The 27080-nt window shown below is 36.3% G+C and overlaps 1 protein-coding gene across 1 annotated transcript in view; it reads left to right on the forward strand.

The window, feature by feature from the left end:
* Positions 1-27080, forward strand: part of PPARGC1A (PPARG coactivator 1 alpha) — a 129335-nt gene that overhangs the window by 94413 nt on the left and 7842 nt on the right. Inside the window, exons 6-12 of the mRNA XM_069069079.1 lie at positions 555-600; positions 710-783; positions 12928-13840; positions 14405-14509; positions 14640-14760; positions 22568-22689; positions 23040-23191. Of these exons, the coding sequence (XP_068925180.1) occupies positions 555-600; positions 710-783; positions 12928-13840; positions 14405-14509; positions 14640-14760; positions 22568-22689; positions 23040-23191 (1533 nt within the window). The remainder of the gene's footprint in view (positions 1-554; positions 601-709; positions 784-12927; positions 13841-14404; positions 14510-14639; positions 14761-22567; positions 22690-23039; positions 23192-27080) is intronic.

A 27080-nucleotide genomic window follows, 5' to 3' on the forward strand; every position in this document is an offset into this window, starting at 1 on the left:
GCCCTGTATAAGCCACCTTTGCAGATACCCATCATTTTCCAGTATCCATAATCCAGCAAACAATTTCCTGTAACTTGGATCATTATGAACTGAGTTTTGGCCTCATAGAAGCAACCTATTCTCAGAGCTAGATATAAAATTGTACATTGTTGAAGTAACATCAGCTGAATATTCATAACGTTCTGTTGCCTTGTAGTTACTCCGCTGTTCTCATTTCTAGACAAACCAAATCCTACATTCTCAATTAAATGAGAAAAATGCAATTTCCTGTGGTATTGTGTGAAATTTCCCTCTTTTAACATGGATCACATGTCTTGGGGAAAGTTTAAGTGTTCCGTGTTTTCAAATGACTATCAACGTAGTGCCCCCATAAAGAGTCGCTCTTGGACTTTGACCAACTATTCTAAGATTCACCCATGAACAACATAACTCTGTCCGTGGATTCTCAGGCATTTTTCAAATTCTGCTATTGGAAGGCACCTGGTAGAAAATTTAGAAAAGCATCTTCATCATATTCAGTATTTCATAATCAGTTTCTTTTTTTTCCCCTTTAGCCAAACCAACAAGTTTATCACTTCCTTTGACACCCGAGTCACCAAAGTAAGTATTAAGAAGTGTAAACAGTATAAAAAGGGGGAGGGAGTATTGATACATTTGGCTACAGCAACTCCATTTCAGCTTGTTTTTATAAATGTGCCCTATCTTCCAGTGATCCCAAGGGTTCCCCATTTGAGAACAAGACTATTGAACGAACCTTAAGTGTGGAACTCTCTGGAACTGCAGGTAAGACAGGTGTTTTAAGATTTATTTTAGAGTGGTTGTTTTTGTGAATTTCATAGCAAAATGTTGCAATGATCCCCAAGTGGCTAAGAGAGCTAAGCATAGGTAGTACAAAAAATGAAACCAAAAGGAAAACTGAACATCTGAGTATACAGGGTGTCCCAAAAGTCTTAGTAAAGTCTTGAGTTGTTAATGTATTAAAACTTTCAACTGCACTAAGACTTTTCAGGACACCTAGCATCTCTATATGTATGTTTTAAAAATAGAAAATGTCCATTTGTAGTACTTAGCCAACCACGTGTGACAATCACATCACAGAATATCAACAAGCTGGGAACAACATCTTAACAAAGTAGAGAAACTAACAGGTTTCCATCCACTAAGGAAAAAAAAAGGATCTTTTTCTATATTGGAAGAAGAATAAGAACCTCAAACATTTTGGACTCCTGGCCTTACCTGGGCAGTTTTAATTTGATATTCTAAGCCTCATCATGCCTCCCCACCCCATACCAAATATGGTATCTGCTGACCTCCCAGTTGCTCTCAAGGATAGATTGTACAACAGTGTCTTTTGGGGTTTGGTGTTTGAATTCCACCTAAAAGTGACTCTCCCAGCCTGTCTTAACCAGACCAATCCTGACTCTGGTTATTACTGATAAGAGTAGAAGAAAAGCAAAGTGACGAAGGGGCTTTCAACCGGAACTGTGGTGCCTGCATGAACCATGCTCATTGTTCCTAGGTCTAATTTCACAGTTCAGTTTGCTAAATTACCTTCTAGGAAAAGGACCATTGCATGCTTTGGTCAAGAAGCAGAGAAATTAATCTTATGTGGCATGTCCATTGAGATTTATATAGGTCTAAATGTGTTGTAAACATATATAAAATCCCTACGTATGTGTATAATGTATGTATGTGTATTTATACACATATTAATTATATATACAACACATTAGTATTGTATATATTTATAAAATTTGTCTACATGTAAATACATACCTATTTGTCAATTCTAGTCATTTTATTGGGAGAAGAACATCTGGTATCCTAAAATAGCTTCGTAGTTTTAATTATACTCTGTTGGAAGACTGAACATTTCTCTGTAACTTATTGTCCAGCAAACATTGTTCTATATTGCTTAGTTATAAGTTTACCATCATACACTCTATGGGAGAGGAATTAGCAATTCTGAAAAACAATTTCATAGTTATCTAGACACTTTTTAAAGCATCTATAACAATATTTATTTATGTCAGCAATCCAGTATTCATATTATTATTGAAGTATGTTTTCTTTTGGACATTGCTGAAAATCTCTCAGTTAAAATCGGAACCGGAAACCAAATATTCACTGATTCACAAGTATTCATCTTTGTAAAGCAAATATGGTAAGATCTATGAAGGCACAAAGAAGCACAAAATAGTTATCTCTATGTTCTCATGGGGCTCACAGCCTAATTGGAAAGGTATATACAAATATATGAAAAAGCAAATAAAAATAAAAGAAATGGGTATAGTTCAAATTCACTTGCTTCCAAAGGAATAACTTTCTCCTAAATCACCTGCACTCCTCCTCTGGACTTCCCTATTTCTATTGAGGGAACTGTTAATCTTTCAGTCCAGTTAACAACCTCAGTTTTAACCTTCATTCTTTCCTCTCCTTTACCCTTCCACATTTCTTTTAGCCATCACTCCTGGTCTCTTGCATGATCACCATCCTTGTGCAGATCTTCATTGCTTCTCAACTGAACTATTGTAAAAGCCTCCTAATTGGATTCCTAGCTTCCATTCTCTTCTTTCTCTAAACCATCCTCTAGACAGCTGCCAAAATACTTTCCCTAAAATGCTAACCTGCCTGTGTCCCTCCTCTGCTTAGGAATCTTCACTTGGTTTTCTATTTACTTTACAACAAGGATTTTTAGCCTTTTCATATAAAGGACCCCTTTGACAGTCTGATAAATTCTGTATATCCCTTCTCAGAATAATGCTTTTAAATGTGTAAAACAGCATGTTAAGGATGGCAAAGGAAATCAATCATATTGAAATATATATATATATATATATACATATATATATATATATATGTATACATCACACACATACACACACACATTAATTCACAGACCCAGGTTAAAAACTCCTGCTCTAGGGGTGGCTAGGTGGCGCAGTGAACAGAGCACTGGCCCTGGAGTCAGGAATACCTGAGTTCAAGTCTGACCTCAGACACTTGACACAAAACTAGCCATGTGTCCTTGGGCAAGTCACTTAACCCCAACTGCCCTACCTTCCCCTCTGCAAAACAAAACAAAACAAAACTCCTGCTCTAGGGTAAAGTATAAACTCTTCAACTTGGAATTTAAAGTCCCCACAATTTGACTAAAACCCGTCTTCCCATCACTATTTCAGATTATTTCCCTTCCAGCCAGATGGGTCTGTCTTCTGTTTCCTAGACTCAGCACTCTCATGTCTTGCCCCTCTGCCTTTGCATAGCTTGGCCTACTTCTGGAATGCAATATAAGAAATATCACAATGTGCGATTAATTGTCGAGGTGGTGGTACAGACAATGAATTCAATAGGGGTTCATTGGAAGGGAATTACTGAGTGATAGAATAGTCTCTCAGAAGGCTTCATGGAAGTCAAGGGAACTGAACTGTATCGTAAAAAGATGAATAATTTTTATATAGGTGAAGAAAATGAGTGAGCCCATTTAAGGTGATGGAGAAACTAAGCATAGCATGCTGGGAGAAATATATAAGAACATTTTATGAAATAGTGAACATATACCAATTTGAAAGCAATAGAGAGATCATGAAATGACCTGCATAATGGAATACGTACCTTCCTCTGACTTGGAGGTTTTCCAAGGCTCTTTCCTACCACCCTCCCCACCTTCCCACCCCCTGATATTAAAATAATTTAAATGACCTAGATCTCTTCAACCTGTTTTTATCCTCTATGTTGCTTTTTATTATTTGCTTTTAATAAATTTCTTATTGTTGCTGTGAATAATCTTTTGCTCATCCTTTTTTTAATAGAGTTCACATTTAAAAAGGCCCAAAACAAGTTTCTGTCCTGTTATTACTTTTTGATATTTATTTTTCTATGGACTTTGCCCAGATGGATAAAATAACTGGGATTTTTTGTAGTTGAAATTTCTCATCCTCTGCAGACTCTCTGAAAGCACCTTTGGCAGAATTCTAGAAGCAGACAGAAAAATAGTAATAATATACATTTTATCCTGTTCCCATATGATCTTGATTTCTGATTTCTTCTGCTATGTCTCTGAATTTTGAAACTTAACTGAGTCATGTGACCTGATAATGATGAGTATTTGTTATGGTAACATCTACTAAAAACATTGTTCATAAGTTTTTCATGGATCAGTGTTGTTTCTGGGAGATGGTAAATAGTGGTTTGGTCTGTGATAATGATTCAGGTCCATTGTAGTTTAGTGATGAGACAATGGGGGGGTGGGAGTAGGGGGTGGTATTTATCTCATTCTTATCTTTCAGTGAAGTTCAGATAGAAACAGTCCTGGGACAAATTACTATTGTCTTATTCTTTTCTATTCCTGTTCTATGGATTATTATTGTAAGGACTCTTGTTCAGATATAGGCTGGTCTCAAAGATTCTGTACTTTTTTGAACTGTTAGAAACATTTTGTATTATTATTCCTGGTTTTTTTCAAGTGAGGAAACTAAGGCAGAGAGTTTAAGGTTACAAAGCTGGCAAATGTCAAAATCAGGACTGGAACTTAGCCCTTAAGAATTCAAGTATGATACTCAGTCTTCCACACAGCAATTCCTCGTTCCTTTCTCTGTGGGATAACAGATTATCCTAGATAGAATCACAAAATTGCTGTTGGAAAAGAACTCCAAGGTGATAGAATCCAATCTCTACCTAAAGGAGGAATTTCCTTTTTAAACATCACTGACAACTGGTCATCCAGCGTCTGCTTGAAGCATTACAGAGATGTGAAGCTCACTATCTTTCTAGGCAGCTCATTCCACCTTTGGACAGCTCTAATTATTAAGAAGTTCTGTATCTCTAACTTTCACCCACAAATCCTAATTCTGCCCTCTTGAGTCGAGTAAAACAAATCTAAAACTTTTTTTCCCTTCCTTTTTTCCACATGACAGCCCTTCACATATTTTAAGATCACAATCATGTCCCCAATAAGTCTTTTATTTTCAGCCTAAACATTTCTGATATTTTAAGTGGCCCTTTTTATAGCATGTTCTTGAGTCTCCTCACAAGTAAGGCCTTATCAATATTCTTCCTACTTCTCCAGTCATCTTCTCAACAGCATCACCAATAGCCTTCCTGATATACTCTCTTCTTTCACCCTGTGAGCTCTTCTTTATGACCGAATCAACTCTGCTATTTTCCCTCGAAGGTGGATATCAATTCATCTTCTTAAAGCTCCACTGTAACGTTTTGGACTGAAGGGCTCGTCCCCTGACCACGACTCCCCCAGTGTCCTCCCCTGTTAGAATGTAAGCTTCTTCACTTCACTTTTGTATTTATTCCCCTTCCTCCCTCCCCTCCTTTAGCACAGTGCTAGGGATACAGTAAGCACTTAAATGCTTTTTTTTTTCATTCACTCACCTTGAAATTTGGTGCCCAGAAATATTCTAGATATGCCTTGATCAAGGCAGATTAGAGGGAACTATGACTATCAAGTTAAGTCAACAAGCAGTTATTTATTCTAGAAACTATGCTTCTGTTAACAGAGCCTACAGCTATATTCGTGGTTTTTTTTTCTGGATCCATTATCACAATGTCAAACTCATATTGAGATTGTGGCTGTTTATAAATCTAGGCCCTTTTCACATAAGGTGAAATCTATCCAGCCATAATCTCTCTCAACCTGTACCCGTGCAGTCGACATTTTTAAACCCAGTGCAGGACTTTCTCTATATGCCTATTAAGTTCCATCTTATTCGATTCAGCTTGTTAGATTCTGATTCTGTCATCCAAAGTGTTAGCTCTTCCTGCCGGCTTCATGTTGTTGACAAACATGCCATATATGTTTTCATCCAAGTCATTAATAAGGAAAAATATACAATAGTATGGGAATGAGTACACAACCTTGCAACATTGACTAGATACCTCCTTCCAGCTGTATATTTGTATTATTTCAAAGGCAAAACTACTAGAAAAACAAAAAATCTAACGAAAAATACCTTTAATATGAAAAAGACTAATTTTTACAAATGAAAAATAATGTTTATTATGTTTCAGAAACTTCTTGTAGAAGTGGAAATTATAGAATCATACATGGAGGAACCTTAGAAGAGGTCACCTAGGGCAATCTCTTTGATTTATGAAACTTAAAGTGCAACAAAAAATCAAATCAAGTTTAAGAAATAAAGAAGCTAAAGACAATCACTTAGTAGTAAGTGGCAGAACCTAAGTTCTCTGACTTCAAATCCAGTGCTCTATTCATTCTACCATAGTGATGGGATAGTCAACAAGATTCAGATGCCTCTGGAACAAATAAATGTTTCCTGCCCCATCTGTAATATCTTTGAAAGAACAGGAGGAATGGGAAAGGAAGTTTGCTTTATTGGCTGATGCCATCTGGTCTGTTATCTTTGAGATTGTCCTAAACTAGCTCTTTTTAGCTAAGAAAAAACCCCACTTCACTTTACAGGTGTAAAACTAATTTGATTTCAAAATGGCTTGAATAAAGCAAGAAGAGAGTAAAAGGAAAGCTCACTTGGCAGAGAGCATTTATAACTATTGCATCCTCAGAGTTCTACACTTTGCAACTTGAAGTGCTAAGAGGAAGAAAATGCCAGTTTAGCAAGTGTGTCCATTTCTTTCTGTTTGACATAAATAAATATAGCTAAGAACTAGAATGACAAATCTCCAGGTGATTTATATATGAGTGGTTTCAATCAGTATCTTTAACGGAAGGTGACTTCAATGGCTTCTTTCTTCATAAAAATCCCCAATTTGCCAATTTAATTATTGTCTTATGTGACCTATTACATAACTTTACTCTTGACAATTCTACGTTCAGAGGCTTTTGTGGTGGAGAAAAATTGTTAAGAACTTAGTATGAATTTGTTTCTATGTTTAGTCATTCCCTCCTTAAGTGAGCTACATTGCTGTACAACTTGTCAAAAAATCTCGTACTTTTACTGGGGGCACAAGGTTTTAGCAAGAGCTCTGGATTTTATAGCTAGAAACCATGCACTTTAAAGTGACTTCATAGAGGTCACTTAATTCACTCTTGTGCCCATAGAACCCCAGAGAAAGAAAATCAACAGGTTTACTTATTTGACAACACTTGCTATCAAGAATTTTTCCATATGTCAAACCATATGTTGTAGTTTCAATAAGATTTCTCTTTTTTTTTTCTGCCCTCAGTGGAAATAGATATTTTTATATACAGAACTTGGAAGTCATGGTAAAATTGTCCCACAGTCCTCTCTTAAATAGACTGAATCAACCTTAATACCTTTAAAATTTTCCTCATAGGTCTTACTTTCCCATACTATATTCATTTTTGTAGCTCGCTTCTGAACTTTCTTCAAGACCTCTACATTTATAAAAGTCCAAGCATGTCAATTCATTTGTTTCCTCATTCATGTGAAAGAACTTCTTGTCCCTTGAATTTCCAAGGGACAGTATGAGGATAGTCCTTATGTTGTCTGTTAGAGAAGACCTCATGTTTGTAGGTAAAAGCTAAACACTGGCATCTAATCTCATAGTTTTTTTTTTTCCCTTCAGAATACATTTGACACTTAAAATCAACACACTCTGAAAGTTACTGATGATTTATTCGTTGATTTTTTTGAAATGATATAAACAATGCTAGCAAACAAAAGTCCAAATCAATGGGTAGATAATAGTGTACCTCAAATATAACACAGAACTTAACATTTCCAGAGTCACTCAATTAAAAAAAGAACCCTACAAAGAAAAGGGGTTTACAACATGTCATGAAAAAATACTTTGTCTTTTACTTTAAAAAAGACTTTAAAAGGATGATTGTAGAGTGTGCACCACTTCTCCCAGATTTGCTGTGCAGAAGTACGTAAGTGTGAGTGATATAGAGGTACTTGTTTATTATAGAGCACATTTCAATGCAGTAATCATAAATATTGCTAAGGTTGTGCTCTGTTGAAATATGACCTACATACTCTTGATTGTTTGTGTTACGTGATTTGTCTGACACCCATTACATTCTGGGTAATGGCAGCCATTTGTTGCTGTGCACAGCAGGCTCTTTTGACAAAAGAAAATAGGCAGCAATAAAAAAGCTATAGTCTGAATTACATTCTGCACAGTGCTGCACTGCTGAGAGTTTGTGCGAGTGTGTTAACAATGCTCTGAACTGCCTCTTGTCAGCCTTCAGCCTGTAATGGCCATCTGTCCTCACATAAATCTGTCAAAATCGGCTAAGTTCAAGAGAGAGCAGGGTATATACCTTGTACTGTCAACACCAAAATGTACACATTCACCAAGAAATCAGGGTGCAGAAGGAAAAGAGTCCAGAGGTTATGGAAGGCATTAGCACTATTGATTTGGCCTCACGGCATGAAATCAAGATTACCACGATTATGATGAAGATGACTAAAGGTGTTGGCGTTCATGAATCAAGTAGCAAGCTCTCTTCTCCTTCTCTACCTCTTCCCTACCTTATGCAAAAAGACTTCTGTGCTCTGTCAGATGGGTTACTACCCCAAATGTTCAAAAGGCATGAGGGTTTCCCTGTTCATTAGGAATTTTTAAAGTTTGCCTCAGCTTAGAGAAAGAAAAAGCTTCTTTACCTTCTGCTCTCAAACAAATCTGAGAACCGTAGCTCAACTAGGCAGCACATGGGCAAGAAATTCTGTGCTTCCAGGATTTTTCCTCATAGCTCTGTCAAACTGAAAGGATATCAATCAATGACAAAAAGTTTGGATAGTTGTCCTAATTCCGCTACTTTTGCTGTTGCTTTGTGTCATCAATTCTAAAATACATGAAATCACTTTTATTATTGACTTGTTTCAATAAGTAGTCCTAAATTTATTGAAGATGGTGATTCACAATCCTGCTTGTATGACACCCCTATCTCCAGTTATCAAGTTGCTCTACCATGAAAAATTTTCTACTTCAGATAATTATTGATATTATATTTGTTTATTGTATAATATGTAATATTATGTTTACACACATACATATATGTATATGTGCACATATATGTGTATATATGTGCACATATATACATATATGTATATGTGCACATATATATATGTGTGTATGGCAGTTTAAGTGAAGTGGCAGTTGTATCAAAAAATACAACCACAGTAAGGATTGTCACAAACTACCTTTCCTGCCCCACAAAAATATTGTTTCAGAGGTATGATGTGCCTTTTAAACTCAATGTGAGGCCACAGTGTGATATGGTAGCTACATCTGAGGAATATAATATTGAGAGCAAAGAAAGTAATAGTCCCACTGTTCTCTGTGTATTTGGGGTTACCATATTTTAAGAGGGACATTAACAAGCTGTAGGGCAGCCACCATAGTGAGGGGACTCTAAACATGAAATATGAGGAACTGTTGAAAGAATTAGGTATGGTTAGTCTGAAAAAAAAAAGAAGACTCAGGAGGGATATAATAAGAGTCTTCAAATAGTTGGAGGGCTATTATGTGCAAAAGGGATTAGACTTTGTCTCTATGGGCCCGGTGGATGTAACCAAAGGGTAGAAATTACATCCATATAAAGAATTTCTGAACAGGTAGAGCCCTCTGAAAGTAAAATAGGTTACCTCATATGGTAGCCTATGTGAGTTCCAGCCACTATAGAGATAGAGATAGTGTATTCAAACCTAGACTGGTTTTCTGTTTTCTAGGGATTTTGTCAAGTGGATTTTTGTTTAAGGTTGGACTAGATGATCTCTAAGGACATTTTTAGTCATATGATTTTATCATTTTAGAAAGCTGGGAATCATTTAAGAGGCAATAGCCAAAGAATTCAAGTCTTTAAGACTGGAAAGAATTTCTAGGTTTTTAGGAATTCCTTCCCTTGGATTTTTGTTGTCGTTTTGGACTTATTTTCTTGAGCTTAGGAAATTATTGGTGTAAAATTTATCTCCATATGTTGGCAATAAGTGTGTAACTTATAGATTGAGGGGTTAAGGAACTTCTCCATAGTCACAAAGGTAATATTTATAGATAGAACTTTACCCTAGTTCTTCATGACTCCAAGGTTAGCTAACCTTCCTTCCATTATAGTCACACCACTAGAACTCAGTTTCCTCATATATAAAATGAGAGGATTTGCCTAAATGGTCTTCAAGAACTCTTCTAGTTCTACATCTATGATCCTAAAATCTATTGAGAAGCAACACTATTTCCATTTTAAATTGCTGATTCTTTTGTATTATATAAGAGACTAGTTTCTTTTTAAGAGTAGCCAAATTTCAGCTTTATAAAATTCAGGGTTTCATTCTTTGAAATCCAATTTAATCAACAATCATTTTTGAACACAAAGCACTACGGCTTATCAAGTCATTTAGAAGATCACTGCCCTCAAGAAGTTTATAACATGTATAGTTGGAAACATATGGGTTATGTCCATAAAATAACTAACATTGATACTATAGTATATGTGCCAAATGACTCTTACAAACAGGAAGTGATATGGAAGTTGTAAGGAACTAGATGTCGCCCATGGTCTGAGATAATCAGGGAGAATGTTATGAAGGAAATAGAAATTTCCATCATTTTTGCCCATGACATTTTGCTATGACAAGTTAGATTCCTAATGTGTCATTATGTTGCTTACCCAGTGTTCTCTTAAGAGTAATTTCATCTTGCACCAATCAGATAGACAGTGGGGCTTTATTTTTCTTCTTTGTCATGTCCTCAATTTCTCTCCCTATATTCATACCCCTTAGCTCCACCGCTAAATTTATATTGACTTAATCTAAGAGATATCAGCCCTCTTCCCACTGCCTGGATAATAAAGGACCAGTTCAACAACCTCCACGTGAATCAGTTGTCCCCACACCAAGAAAAACATCCAAGGAAGATCTGTCTATGCTACCTGTACCTTCTTCTATCTTTATGCCCCATTTGTCTCCATTCTCCTTATTCTAAACCAAGAAGATTATTAAATACAATTTCCTCATTTCTTTATCCATTATCTTCTCTTATGAGGAATGTCATCAAGATATTTCCCATTTTGGGGGAAATTTTACTTTTGCATCTGAATTTTTTTTTCATATGAACTCTATATTCGAGAGAAATTTTAAGTAGGAGTTTATGTATTAGTGCCCGAGAAAATGTGGATTAAATGGGGAAAGTATGCTTTCAAGAATGAAACTTAGGCAAATTTCAAATTTGACTTATTTGCAGATGAGAGATTGTGAAGGATAATGTGCATTCCTGACAGGTGTTCTATTCTGAAAAATAAAAACCTATCAACTCTTATTTATCCACAAATGGATCTACTACATTCTATTTTATCCCCCAGTAAACTGGAAACACCAAACCCAGACTACTGGAGAGAGAGACTGGCAGGGTATCCCAGCTAGAGATGGAGGGATATTAGCATATAATTCTTGAATTTTGATGTGTGCAATGCCTCATTGAGTATATTCCTTTGGCTAGATTCCAAAGCCAAATATAAAAGTGTTTGGGAGTAATAGCTAATGTAGCTTTTTTGGGCCTTTTGCCCCCTCAATTGGACAGATTGTACTGAAATACCAAAATTGCTCAAATGGTGAAAATAGGAAAAAAAAAAAAACAACAACAAGAATTTCCTCTGTCCCTGTACCCTTTTAAAAATGGCTAACATGGCAGATCGGTTTACCGCACAATTCCATGTGCTTTTCTGTGACCTACATGGTGTCTTTATGCCATTTTTGAAAGTAAGGGAAGATACTGCTTTTCCTTGAAACATACAGTTGCCTTGAGTCTATCCTCAGGCATGTTAGTGTACTTTAGCTTCTTTTTGCTGAATGTACATCCTCCTATGTAGAGCTAGTATATTGTAAACCTGTATATTTCTACATAAGCATAAAGTCTGTCGAACTGTAGCCTTTTTCTTTAGTTATTTCGTCTCAGGGTCTAATTCACTGTGACTTACAACAAAGTGCATTCATATAGGATGACCTGTGCCACCTTGGCATAAAGAATGACCTATAGAAAGTGGCAACTTAGCTTCCTGTCATTCCATGAGAAAGTTAACATTCTGAACTGCTTTTTCCCCTTTCCTAATTCATTCATTTATTTATTTAATTAGTTACTGAAGCTCAGATAAGTTTCTATTCCTCAGCCTTACAACAATTACTGATGTTCAGTTCTAAATAAAATGGCTCAGTGCTGCTGCAATATTTAGTGTTACTATTCACTTAGTTTTCTGTTGCAGAACCATATTTTAGACAGAATGTATTAGTTATGCTTACAAGAATGTATTATACCTACATTAGCCATGGTTTACTAAGTTAATGAACTGTGGAGACAAAGAATCATTGCCTTCAAGTTGTGGAGTTGCTTTGGTTGCCTGTATTAGTACACCATGTATTACAGAACTTATTTTGAAGGTGTCTGTTTCATTTTTTTCCTACTAATTTGCTTTCATACAGCTATTTTCTTTCTTTCTTTCTTTTAATGTGCTCATTTTTTTTTTTTGGCTGCAAGGGTGGATTTTCTTGATTTGACAAAGAACCCTGAGCTTTGAGCATCTAATGCAAACATCTTTATCATGCCAGCTCCAGCAAGGCTCTTCTGTGATTCCCCTCCCCTGATCCTACCACGTTTATTTTCTGTGTCACAGCTTGTAGAATGTCCTTGACCAAACAGCACAAGTAGTGCTGTTGAAGAAGCCAATGGCAATACGCTAATTCTAGGGACTAGCACTGTTAGCGTTGGTGTTTGAAGCATGAAATGCCATGATTCCACAAATTTTAGACCCATCAGTTTTTGGTGGAAGTGCATTAGAGCAAAAAGTGTTTGTTTCTTTTTCTGTTTTGTTTTGTTATGTTTTATTTTTTGGCTATTATTCCCCCAGATGATGTCATAGATTTAGTTGCCTTCCATTTATATGTTTTGGACTCTTATTTGAATCTTTAAAAAAGTTACAAAAATTATTCTGCACTTCAAAAAAACACATCTTTCCATCTCACTCTTTTTTTCCCTCCCTAGGCCTAACTCCACCTACGACTCCTCCTCATAAAGCTAATCAGGATAATCCTTTTAGGACTTCTCCAAAGCAGAAGTCATCGTGTAAAACCAGTGTGCCACCTTCAAAGAAACCCCGCTATAGTGAATCTTCTGGTACCCAAGTAAATAACCCCATTAAGAAAGGTCCAGAACAATCAGAGCTGTATGCTCAGCTCAGCAAGACTTCAGTACTATCCAGCGGACACGAGGAGAGAAAGGCGAAACGGCCTAGTTTACGGCTATTTGGCGACCATGACTACTGTCAGTCAATTAATGCAAAAACTGAAATACGCATTAATTTAACACAGGAGCTCCAGGACTCTAGACAACTAGAATATAAAGATGCCTCCCCTGGATGTCAGGGGCAGACTCGTTCTTCCACAGATTCAGACCAGTGCTACACAAGAGAGACTTTTCAGGCGATCAAGCAGGGTTCCCCATGCGTCCACAGAAAACAGCTCCAAGACCAGGAAATCCGCGCTGAGCTGAACAAGCACTTTGGTCATCCCAGTCAAGCTGTTTTTGATGATGAAGCAGACAAGACCAGTGAACTGAGGAACAGTGATTTTAGTAACGAACAATTCTCCAAACTACCTATGTTTATAAATTCAGGACTAGCTATGGATGGTCTGTTTGATGACAGTGAAGATGAAAGTGATAAACTGAGCTACCCTTGGGATGGGACACAATCCTATTCATTGTTCGACGTGTCACCTTCTTGCTCTTCTTTTAACTCTCCATGTAGAGATTCAGTGTCTCCACCTAAATCTTTATTTTCTCAAAGATCCCAAAGGATACACTCTAGATCAAGGTCCTTTTCTCGACACAGGTCATGTTCCCGATCTCCATATTCCAGGTCAAGATCAAGGTCACCAGGCAGCAGATCTTCTTCAAGGTAAACTAAGTTAGAAATAGAAACAAAATACTTACAAATTGACTTCAGTGCAAAGTCAAAAGCATTCTAAATCCATAGCTATTCCAGTTCTTGCAGTGAATTGCAGTGAGATGCCAGAGCTAACAAAATTGTTGTTGAACTTACAATTCTCCTCTTCTTCTCTTAAATCTTCCAGCCTTGAACATGCCACGTAGAGCCAGTCAGATCAGAGAGAGCAATTTGTAAGAAACTCGCTCATCTAACTTTTTCCATTACCTGGAGAGTTGCCCTATGCCAGTATAGTTGAGATCCATGCAGGATAAAGCTGACAGTATACCAGACCCGGTGCTCAGTGTTAACATCAATAAGAGACGCGGAGAGGGAACACATCACTCCAGACCTTTAAGCTGACTAGATGATCACAAACTGTCACTGGGAAATCTCCCTGGTAGGGACGAGGAAAATGCCCGTTTATGTAAGATGTAGCTCTAGAGTCTTCCAGAGTGCTGATAAACTCAGGCTCAGTGGCAGGTGCAAATGTTTTTTTTTTTTCCTTTTCTGTTTTGTTTTTCTCCTCTGCTGCAGATCTTGTTACTTCTATGAGTCCAGCCACTGCAGACACCGGGGACATCGCAGTTCTCCCTTATATGCAAGGTCACGCTCCAGATCGCCCTATGGCCGTAGGCCCAGGTGATGATGCCTTTGGTTTTCCCCTGCTTCCCTTTCTTTCCTCTTAATAACAAGATGTCCAGAAACATATTCTTCATTTTGCACTGGCAAATTGAAGTGCTTGATTTAATGATTAAGTTGTGTTTCCCAGGTATGACAGCTATGAAGAATATCAGCATGAAAAGCTGAAGAGGGAAGAATACCGCAAAGAATATGAGAAACGGGAGTCTGAAAGGGCCAAGCAAAGAGAGAGGCAAAGGCAAAAGGCAATTGTAAGCAACATGGAGTTTATTTTCATTCTAAAGGAATTTGTTGTCTTTTATTTTTCATTTTGTAGATTCGAACTAAAATGAGGTAAACCCTCTGGTAAACTAAGTAACAATATCTTTTAACTTTAAAAATCATATAAATCTATCTTCAGCTTTATAATATCACTTACTTCTAGGCAAATGCCAAGTTAGTATGTCTTCTTCAACTAAACTTTTACTTCATGGTTTATGCTATGGATTAAAATATTTAATCATCATTGAAGAAAGTAAAGATATATTGAGCAAGAAAAATTAGGTTTGTTCCTTCCCAGGATGAGTTCCCAATTATTCCCTTTACTTTAGTACCCACTATAAGATCCAAACAGAAGAGACTCAGGTGACATTCTTTGGTTTCCTTATTAATCTTATTGACTGAGACCCCAGAGATTGAGTAATCAATGCAGAGATGGGTTTAAGTAAAGTTTTGAGAAGGTGAAACTTGGAGGACTAAGAGAAATTTTAGGGATAATTGCCATTCCTTGACATTTCTATGAATATACAATCAGATTATTCATGTACATTCATCCACATCTTCCAGCTATTTTCTTTGCAGAGCCCATTATATGCTGTAATAGCATGTTTTCAAATACACTCCATGGCCCAGGTCTACAGGTAGTAATAAATTTCTCTTTATGAAAATTCAATTTTGTCTTATCCTCACAGTCTAGACTAATTCATCCATCCTTTACCATCTGTAGCCATTTGGCCACAAGGTTTTCCCCCTAAACAGCTGCTGAAGCTGTTGCTAATATCTATCTTCACCCCAGCAAACCAGTGCAGTATCCTGGCTCATTAGCTAGCCATTGCTTGAACAATCACCGGCAGCTACTTAAATCTGAAGGAAGTTCTCTTGCGTTTGGCTATGGGTACAAAGAGCCAAGGGGGAAAAGTTCATTTGGTATTCTTAGTAATGACTTACATCAATCACAATTTAAGGGAAGACTGCTATGTTTACTCCTCCAATATAGAGAGACAGAGAGAGAGACAATGTGACCAAGAAGAAACATGGGAGAAAGCTGGAAAAAATAATCAAAATCAGACTGCAACCTATCCATTTATAGGCAAGAGAGAAGATGGTCAAAAATAAGGAAGGGACTGGTCAACAATAGACATGAAAAAGAACCATACTGAAATTTGGAATGAAATCAAACTGGCCACATGAGAGATTTAGTAAAACATTAAGGGTATTTGGGGCTCAGGTGTAGGTTGTGGGACTTGCAGACACTTACCATAGCTCTCATCCTCATTTTCCCTAGACGTGAAATGAGCTGTGGTTTTAGCAGAGTTTTAGTTCATTAACATTTGTGAAGACTAATGAAAATTTAAAGTTCCATTTGGAAAGTATATTGGAAGTATATTTAATTAGTGATCAAACCAAGACCTTTTTTTAATAAATAAGAAACATATTGGTGACCTGTGTGGAAAAAAAGACACATTTTTAGTGTTTTCAGATTTGTTTTTTGTTATACATTTTTCTAAAGAATGCTTCATTTTATTACCTCATGGACATTGCATATCTCTACAAAACAGATCATGTTTTAACTGATAACTGATGACTGACTAGTAAGCAAGTCAATCAAAAAAGGTTTTTCATGCAGACAGCTAAAAAACTAATATTAAAATATTAAAATATAGGTCAAATGTATATAATGGCCCGTGTATGGGAAACATTTCCATTTTCAGGGAGATATACCTAATGTCAATTACAGTGTGTGCCATATTCTTGCAGAGAACCAGTTAGGGCCATTAAAAACTTTTGACAAATTTTAAAGAAAAATTAGGCAGCTGTGGTATGTAAGTCTTTCAAGATAAACTATAGAAAAACTTAAATGATCACTAATTGACATTTACCATATCAGAGACATATATAATTAAATTTTTGCTGTTGCATTTTTTTTGTCTATCCCAAACACCATCCTAAGAACCACCAGGGTCTTTCTGTAAATCATTCCAAGCTCTATCTTTTAGATTTAAAAAGATAAATTCATTTAAGATATTTTAATGGAAACTTGTGAGCCAAAGCTCAGTATTTTACATCTAAACTACAACTGTTTTAATTTCCTTTGGAGTTTTCAGTCCAGTCTATTTGCAATCTGTACAATTTGCTGCCAAAAAACCATGATAATGAGATGTTAATTTAAAATACAAAAAAAGAAATTATGATATGTTCTGGCATTTAAAACCAAATCTTTAGTGCTTGGGCAATGACTCTGATATTTTAGTTTTGCCAGGTCAACTGTGCCTGAGTTGACCTAGCAAAACTAAACTCAGACAATGCTTAGCCAATGACAGACCAACAGCATCACAGAATCTTAGATGTTGAGGTGATTATGCCATATTTCTGATACTCATTTTTATAGGGAGGAAATAATTTTTTTAATGTGTAGTGGTGTTATAATCTGTGACAAAGCCCATCGTTAACCCAAATGTACTCCCAAACTATTCTTAGGTCTAACGTTTCATCATGAATTGCCTGTATACATGCTGCTTTCTTAGGCAAACTTCCATTTTTCCTCCAGGGTCTATTTGTTTCTATTCTAACTCGAACATATACAGTAGTCTTGAGCATGCCTAATCTTGATTAATCTCAAAAGATAAGCAAGACCAGTTCTTGTCAGTACCTAGTTTGGAGACCTCCCCTTGAAATAATTGGAGCTTTCTTTTTAAGATTCTAAACATAAATTTAGGGCTCAGTAAACACCAGTTGAAGGAATTTATGTCCTCCAGGCTCAGCTCTCTGAGCTCATCATCATTTTCTTATTAAGAAGAATATGTTTCAAACCAGGGGTGGGGAACTCACATGGTCTTCTAGGTCCTTTGGTATGGTCTTTTGACTGAGTCCAAGATTTGTAGAATAAATTAAGAGGATTTGTTCTGTGAAACTTGGATTTAGTCAAAGGGCTGCACTTAAGGGTCTAGAGCTCTGCATGTAATCTTGAGGCCATATGTTCCCCACCCCTGTTTTTGACATTTCATTGGAGGTGTCTGGACAATTCTTTTGACCTCTTTAAATATTTCTGTTCTTTACTATCCCCTTCTCAGACTTTTGTCCATGGAGACAGTTTCTACTATAGGATTCCTTTTTTCCTTTCATTGGTAACATTACATATTTGAATTGGAACTGTTAGGAGGTATCAAATCACCTTCAGCTTGGAGAATGAGCTCAGGAGTTTGTTTGGATTGGAAAGAAGGATTTTCATGTTATATGTTTCTTAAACATGTCTGGAAGTGAAAGTCGGGATTTAAATTCATCTTTGTCTTTTCAGTTTTGTTTCCCAGCACTGCAAAAATAATGTTTAATGATTTAGTCTTTAGCCACATTCAACTTATTCTGGGTAGTTCATAATTTGAAACAACAGCTTTTCCCCAGTTTACTAATTGCCCTCATACTGTTTTTGATATTAGATAATGCAAAGTCAGTTAATATAAGTCTGTTTCTTTCTGTATTTGTCCCCTGTGTTTTGACTTAATGAGAATTTACTATTCTTGTTAATGCAACATAAACCTTAAGTTTTATTATATACCCCAGCAGTAAACTATTCTTTATAAATGTAAAGGAATTTGAGAATAGAAGATATTTGTCAAATGTTACATACATCCTTATGGATTACAAAAATCAACTGAATACCATTTTAAAGACATTTTTTAAGGTTTTTAGTACTTCAGTTCTATAAGGAATTGTTTTGTTCAAATGTCACTAATAATAATAACTCACACACATAATAGTGTAAGTAAAGTTTTATAAAGCACTTTCCTCATGTCAATGAACACTGATATCTTCTTGTCTTCAGTGAGATAACATGGATTTCCCCTAATCACATAGCTACAAAGTACAAAGGCTTCTTGATACTCCAAAGGCCAGGCTTCTTTCCGTTCTACCAGGGTGTCATGGAGCTCCTGTGAAGAAGCCATTTTTAATATTTGCAAATACGACTTATAACATTTGCTTGCAAATTTTGTTTTAATTTTCAGACATACTTCTCTATCTGCCTAAAAGATAAATTAAGAAAACTAAAACACACTAAAAAGAAAGGAATTTAGTAGTTAGCAGTTCATTAACATTCTGTATTTGTGCTTTTATGTCCAACAGGAGACTCAAGAGTTTCATTACATATCCCTGAAATTAGGAGAACCAAATGTTTTTTCTTATGTAGTACTCCACAACAAAGATTTCAGCATGGATTCTAGCAGTCATTTTTCTCTGGAGATAGCAAAGATCTTGTCTCCTTCTTACTTTTTGTAGGAGTAGAAAATTAAGGATAGACAGTTGAAGCATTATGATGTTCCTTAGTGACAAAGAGGGACTGTGGCGGAGCCAGAATGGAGGAGAGGCGAACTTTGGATTGGGAGGAGAGCTAGTTTCAGGGCTCAGTTCTTCCCCTTGCTTGTGTGAAGTTTATCAAGCCACTTGACTTGCATGAGCCTGTTTCCTCATAGTGTAAATGATTGGGGGGTGGAGGGTAGATGAAATTATTTCTGAGACTCCCTCCAGATCAAAAGTCTGTATTTTTTGGTATTTCCAGCTAACTGTTTAGGTCCATCCTGTCTTTTCCCCACTTCCTGGGGATCAGCGTGACTCCTGCATCAATCCTTAGCTCTTACCCCTTATATTCAGCAATGCCGGCAGTGCTGTATAGAGAGCTTCTGAACCTGCCCAATTCTGTTTAAACACTTATGTGAGGTCATAGGACCAAGGACTGGAAGAGATGACATTAGACATGATTTCATTCATCTTCCTCACCTTTGCAGGAGAGGAAATATTATCTCAGAGGTGGCAGAGTGCCTTAACTGGGGTCAGGCAGGAACATAAGTAGCAAAGCTGGAATTTGAATGGGAATCTTTTCCAAATTCAGTGCTCCTTCTTTCCCCCTCTCCCTTCACCCCTCTTCAGTGCCATGAATTTCAATTTAATTTCAGAATTTCCTTAAGTTTATTAAAATCCCTTAGTGGTAATTCATAAGATCAAAGCATCATAGATTTGGAGCTTAAAGGATTGTAAAAATCACATAGTCCAGTCTCCTTATTTTTTTTTAAGGTAAGGAAACTGAGACCCAGAAAGGGGAAATAACTTCCTAAGATCACAGAATCAGAATCTGAAATCAGATTCTCTGATTCCAATTTTCTTTTTACTACAGTGTGACTCTCAACTCTGAATGGTTCCTTTGCAATTCAGTTTCTTATATTTCTCCCCATTTTTCTTTAGTAGTAAACCTCCTAAAATATGTTTTTAAGCATATACCACACATATATGTACATACTGCTGAAAATTTACATGAGTCAGTCAATTACACTGTGCCATTTTTGACATTCCCTTTAAGTAAATACAATGTGGTGTTATGATCTCCCTGCCAAAGGGGGTGCAATACATTTCTGTGGTTATGATCACTAGCCACCTAATATTTATTGACCTACTCAATGTGTGAGGTACACTACAGTTGCCCAATTACATTTTGGGAGGGGGATTGATATATACACATGAAAATGAGTCTGGCAGCCTGCTCTCCTTCATCCAATCACCTCTTGTGGTTTAGTAACTAATATAAGTAGAACTGTACTTTATCAACTAAAACGTTTGCTTTGCTGAGGCACTCTTTAAGAGTGATACCTGCATATATTTTATCCAAATTATAAAACTGTAGAAATTCCAAAAAGCAACCTGTATTAATTTGTGCAACCCTATTACCCATATAGGATTGTCACTACTAAAATCTATTTTGATATATATTTGTGGAATCCTAGAGAGTTAGGGCAGGTGATATATCTGATGCTTTCCTTGGATGTCTATTCTATAGCAACTAGAACAAGATTGCATGATAGATAGATGAGGAGATCTCAGCAAGGCATATTGTTTGCTCTCTCACTTCTAACTTGAATTCTTATAATTGTATTTTTATTGTGAATTTAACAACAATCAATGAATATTTTAATATAGAAAAAAGAACATGAAAGAAGTTTGTATAAGAAACTGAACTTCAGTTGAGTGCAGTTTATTTTTAAGAATTACATATATAGGGGCAGCAAGGTGGCACAGTGAATAGAGCACTGGCCCTGGAGTCAGCAGGACCTGAATTCAAATCTGACCTCAGACACTTAACACAAAAACTAGCGTGTGACCTTGGGCAAATCACAACCCCAATTGCCCTGAAAAAAAAAATTTTACAAATAGAATTACGTTTATAATATATGTGATCCATATATGTAAATTAAAGTAAAAATAAAACTGCCTTATTTATGGCCCCTTCTGCACACTTTTTTTGTTTTCTGTGTATTTCAAAAAATGTTTTATGGATGCCTTTTTCTGAGTAAGAGGATGTCTCTCATTACCCCCTCTCTTATAGTCCTCCCTTATAACAACTATTTATAGTCTAGCAAAACAAACCAGCCCATTGACCATGTCTGCAAATACATAACTTCTTCTGAATCTCTGTCTAACCCATTACTATTCTGTCAAAGGGTAGGAATAGTTTCATTCTTTTAACAAAGAAGAAGAGAGATGTTTTATATTTTAAATCATTTAATTCACATGAGTTTATGTAAAAGGAAAAAAAAATATGGTTCTATGACCAACACCCAACTTTTGACATGAGGTTAACCAACCCTCTTTAAGTCTAACCTAAATCTCAGTAATTTCATTGCTTTTCTTTTTGATCTGCCCTCAGTGGAAAGAGAGAACAATTATCCCCTTTAAAGGTACCCTTGGAGTATTCTTGTAGACAGTTTTCTAAGCCTTACATCTTTTCTGATGACCAGATAACACCATTACCTTTAACTCTATCTAGTCCATTAGAGTTTCACAACATGTGATTCCTTCTTTCCAAAAATCAAAGAATCATTTGTTATTTCTTAAATTAACCTCAGGTTATAAAAGTGTCCTTCCTATTTTTGTATGCTTATAAATTGCTAATGATATTAGAGTTTAATAATATTAACTCGTATTGGGTACAAAAGACGAGGTTTTTATAAGTAGTCTAGTCTGTGACTAGACATAGGGAAAAAAGAAGAGCTTTAGCTCCAATGGTTTTTAGTTCATATTCCCCAGGGCTCTATTCTGATGGGAGATATCAGTATCCATGGGCTATATTTTCTCAGTATGCTAAATTGATGATGAACTTTGCAATTTTTAAAACTGGACATTTTCTTTATCTACTTTCTGATTAAAAACAAGTATATAGAACTAAATTGTTTTTCTACAGAGAGGCCTTTAAAGCCAGTGATGGAAGAATTGTCAGTCAGTCTAGGGTTTTTGAGATCTGGCCTTGTTCTTTACTTGACCTGGACTGATCATTTCATTGGCATTGAAAATTCCTGCTAATGGTGGCCACTGCTCTGCAACATACAGTCTTAAAGCATTTCCCAGGGTTACCTGAGGGTTAACTAACTTGTCCAGATTAGTCGCACAGGATTATATCAGAGGGAGGACCCAGAGCCTGGTTTTCCTGGCCATGGGACTCAGTCTTTCCACTTGGATGCCTCTCTAGTCTTTATCCAACATGAAATATTCCTATCCAGCATAAAAAGGTGATATCTAATACAGAAAAAAGAGATAACAAAGAAGGGGAAAGAAATACATTGGGGAAATTGGAGTGAGAACAATGTAAACAATATAAACAAAGACCATGGAAGGTCATGCCTACTTGACTAGAACTTGCCTGGTCTGTGAGTTCGTGTTAGGCAAACTTGGATGTTTGTCTCCAGGACCACATGCAGCTACAACTTGTCTACCTCTCCCCCTTCGGCACTAACAAGGATGCTTCTCTTGTTTGCCGTATAGGAAGAGCGTCGTGTGATTTATGTTGGTAAAATCAGACCTGACACCACCCGCACAGAACTGAGGGACCGTTTTGAAGTTTTTGGTGAAATTGAGGAGTGCACAGTAAATCTGCGGGATGATGGGTAAGAAGCTTCAAGATTATTTCTTGTTTAGAAGCTGACGTTATGTAAAAAATTATGGCCATCAGATTCCTGGTATGGGAGTTGCCAGTGTAACTGCTTTGAAAGATGACATGTTGAGTTCAAAACCTTATTTATTTTCTTTCATCCCTATTTATTAATCTTTCTAGTTGAGATTTCCTGTCCCAGAAATAAGTATTTAGCTGCCTGACAGGACAATCACCCTGATAAATGGAGGCAGAGGTTTAGGTGCTGCACAAGGAAGGGGCCTCTCTAGGTAGAAGGGGTTGTATTCATATATGTTAATGCTTCTCACTGGTCACTGAACTTTCCCCCCTTCTTGTCCATTACAGAGACAGCTATGGTTTCATCACCTACCGCTACACCTGTGATGCTTTTGCCGCTCTTGAAAATGGATACACTTTGCGCAGGTCGAATGAACCTGACTTTGAGCTGTACTTTTGTGGACGCAAGCAATATTTCAAGTCTAACTATGCAGACCTAGGTATGGATTTTTATTCTACTCGGGATGAGGACTATAGAATATAAAGATCAGAATGGGAGCAAACATAATCCATGTGCACCTGCACTTTAGTTTTGTCTTATTGGAAAGAGTATTGGAATACAGATTTTATCTTCAAGACAACCTCAGAGGCAAGGGGCTTAGGAAAGAAGTGCACACCTCTTAACTCTAGGTTCAGGTTTTTATTTTCTGTGGATGTGCATAAATGTTTTTTGAATTAATAACGAATGCTGAATTCTTCTCTACAAATATAAAATTGTAAGCATTATTTTGTTGAAACAACTGTATAAAAATCCTTGTTTTCTCATCTCTCCTATTCAGTCCCATTTGCTATGAATTGCAACTCATGAAGGAAAATATCTAGCTTTTGATATACAGAATTCCTTTTCACTTTATAAAGTTAAATTTTTTTTCCCGCAGCATGTAAATCCCTACATAAAGGGGATTTTATGAGACTTATTCGTCTCTGAGATTATTTAAAAAAAAAAAGTATGCTACTACCGAGGCATCTCGTATAAAATTTTTTTAATGAATTAATGGCTATGATCATTAAAATTATTACATAGTCCTGCACCAGGACATTAACAACTACTTGTTTATATAAAGCCCTAGGCCTTATATAAATGAATGAATGAATATAAAATGTGTTTTCTTTTCCCAAACCAAGTGTTGTCTTCTTAGAGTAATTGACATAGGTGATGTGCATTGTTCAGAGTGAATATGCCATAATTCACTTCACTGGCTAAATAGATGGTTTAAAGCAGGGGAAAGGTAGCTGACTGTTAGAGAGATAGAAGGCTGGTGATGAAAATATAAAAGGCAGCAAGTCATTTGTTCAAATGTTGACTGATAAAAACAGCCAAGACAGATGGAAGTCTCAAGTTGATTTGACTTATTTTCTTCAGTGATGAAGGCTGAAGTGTTTCTAGTGTCTCAAAACTTGTAGGATTTCAAGTAAGCTATATTAAGGGAGTCTTTAGAACATGATTCATCATTAGGAGGAGGAAGTTTGGATGGTATTCCCAAATTGTACTTGATTGTCCTTGAAATATTTCAAGAATTGAATTTTTCCTAGTAGTCATTATCCCTTTATCTTCCATATAATAATAGAAATTAAATCCTTTCTAAGCTAGATATTTGTTTTTGGAAAAGTATATTTGAGATGCATCCTTTAACTCACAACTGCTTGAGGAATGGTTTTATTAAACATAAAGGTATTTTAAAAATGAAAGAAACACATTGGATATCATATTTGGGACTGATCAAAGTATACCTGTGTTGGGGGATTTCAAAGATAAATATGCTTGCACCAGCTCTATTGCCTATGGAAAAAAAAATCGTATTAACAGTAATGGAGACAAAAGGCTCTCAAGTGTGTCAGAGGAAAATAAAAATGCAGTCAATCAATAAGCATTATTAAGTACCAGTGCTAAACACAGGAACTGTTCTAGGTTCTGAATATACAAATACAGAAGTGAGACAGCCCCTGCTCTGAAGAAGCTTATATTCTACCAAAAAATATTCAACATATTCACAGATAAGTAAACAAAAAATCTATACAAAATAAATCCTTGATTAACCAGAATTCAACTAATAATAACCTTCAATTACATAGAGAAACAAGATGCACATAAGAAAACACTCTTATTATTAATATTTGAAGGAAGATCCAAGGAATATCCTGAGATCTGTAATCATTGAAAGCATTCAGCTCTTCAGTCTTATCCAATGAAAATTCATATTCAGAATGATGATGTTGAAATGCCACCAGATCCTAAATTATCAACTCAATTTACTTCATCAGACATTTATTGAACACTTATGACTATTAATGTTGGGAATGATAACCTGTACTGAAGGTTTATATATATACATACATACATACATACATACACAATAAATTAAAAGTAGTTTGGAATGGTTGCAGGGGTAGGACACTAACAAGTAAGGGTAATAGGAAAGGCCTTTGTAGAAGGTAACATCTGATCTCAGCCTTGAAGGAACCTAGGAATTCTTAGGTGAGGAGAATATTCCAGACTGGGAACAGGAGGCAATAGACACATAGGTGGGAAGAAGATAGAAAGTTATGTACGAGAAAAGCAAGCAAAGCATTGTTTGTGCATGGATAATATGAAATAAAGCTAGAAATTTAGACTGAGTCAGTATTGAAAGGGCTTGAAATGCCAAATGAAGGAGTTACTTATTGATTTTAAAGTCAATTGTGAATCACTGAAATTCCTTGAGCAGTGTGATGATGGTCATATCTATGCTTTAGGAAGATCTATTTTAGCAGTTGTATGGAAGATGGATTGAAGAGGAAATTGGAGACAGAGGGTCAATCAGGAAGCTGTTAGGGTAGAACATGTAAGAGGTGATGTTAGCCTAAACTATAGTGGTAATTAGGTAAGTTGAAAGACAGGGATAGATACCAGAGATGTTGTAAAAGTACAGTTAACAAGACGGCAATTAATTGGAAACGGAGTGAAACAAAGATAGTGACTTGAGGTTGTGAACCTGGTTAAAAGTTGCTTATTCTTTGAAAAGAAATTGGGAAGTTAGGGAGAAGGATGGCATAAGCAGAAAGATAACAAGTCCCATTCTGGACATGTAAAGATTGAGATGGCTATGGGACATATAGGTAGAACCGTCCAACAGGTAGTTGATAAGAGACTGCAACACAGGAGAGATGAAGGGTAGGTGTACATTTGGGAGTTATCTGGATATAATTGATCACTGATCCTACATAGAAGTTGATAGGATTACTAAGAGACATTTTAGAGCGAAGGAAAGAGGGTCAACGACAGAACCCTCGAGTGTCCCCAAGCTTAGGGCATGGGAAACAGGTTGAACAAAAATAGATTGAGGAAAAGCAGTAAAACCAAGAAAAAGACAATCAACAAGTAGCATTTTTGCAAAAACCAAAAGTGGAGAGGATATCGAGTAGTGGGGGATGGGGATGAGGGGATGTGTCAGTCATGTTAGATGTTATCCAAAGCTCAAGAAAGATAAAGATGATGGAAAGGCTAGTGGAATAAGCAATTAAGAGACCAGTTAACCTAGAAGAAAGTAGTTTAAATGAAGTGACTGAAGTGGGCACAGATATGCCCCAGCAGATTTTGGGACAAACTTCCATTGCTAAGTAAGAACTAGTTTTTCCAGGCCTTAGCTTCAGATGTAAGTGCATAAAAATACAATTCTATCTTTATAGAAGTATAATGGCCCAATTATTACATATCAAATGCAAAAGACTTGAGGGAGGGCAATAAGTTCAAGTGATAGAAAAAAGTGCAAAAATAGAAAAAAATTATATTGCATTTAAATTTTGTGCTAAAATGATTTGAACAAAAATATTCAGAAAGGGGAACTTTGGGCCAATTTTCTTATCACCATGTTAAATTTAATATTTAGATCAGAAACTGATTTTCAAAGGTTGAGAACTGGGTGAGGGAGTAGAGGAACAAAGGGTAGGTGACTTTTTTTTCTAGGAATTTGTTCATGAGGGGAAGAAGATATAGGACAATAGCTTGAGGGGATGGCTAGGTAAAATGAATTTGTTTTAAGAATGAGGAAGGGAAATGCTCATTATATTGCATTTCCTGAGGAAGAAAGGGAGATTAATACATTTTAAAGAGATTTCCATGAAGAGGTTTCTGGCAACCACATTAACCAGAATGTTTAATTAGCTATAATAGCCCATTACTTCAATTTACTGGTTAATTGAGGTTTTGCTATAGTGAAGCAAGAAGGTGCCTATAGCTTTCTGAGGATTTTATTGTAGTTTCTTCATAATGTTATATAACATGGCTTGCTTTATCAGCAGTTTAAAGTGTAATAATAACTATCAATATGTAGTTTGGCGTAATAATGCTTT

This window comes from Petaurus breviceps, unplaced genomic scaffold (genome assembly GCF_028583685.1).
Source record: "Petaurus breviceps papuanus isolate PSGF00001 unplaced genomic scaffold, PetGlider_PUasm1.0 140, whole genome shotgun sequence".
NCBI classification, from domain to species: Eukaryota; Metazoa; Chordata; class Mammalia; order Diprotodontia; family Petauridae; genus Petaurus; species Petaurus breviceps.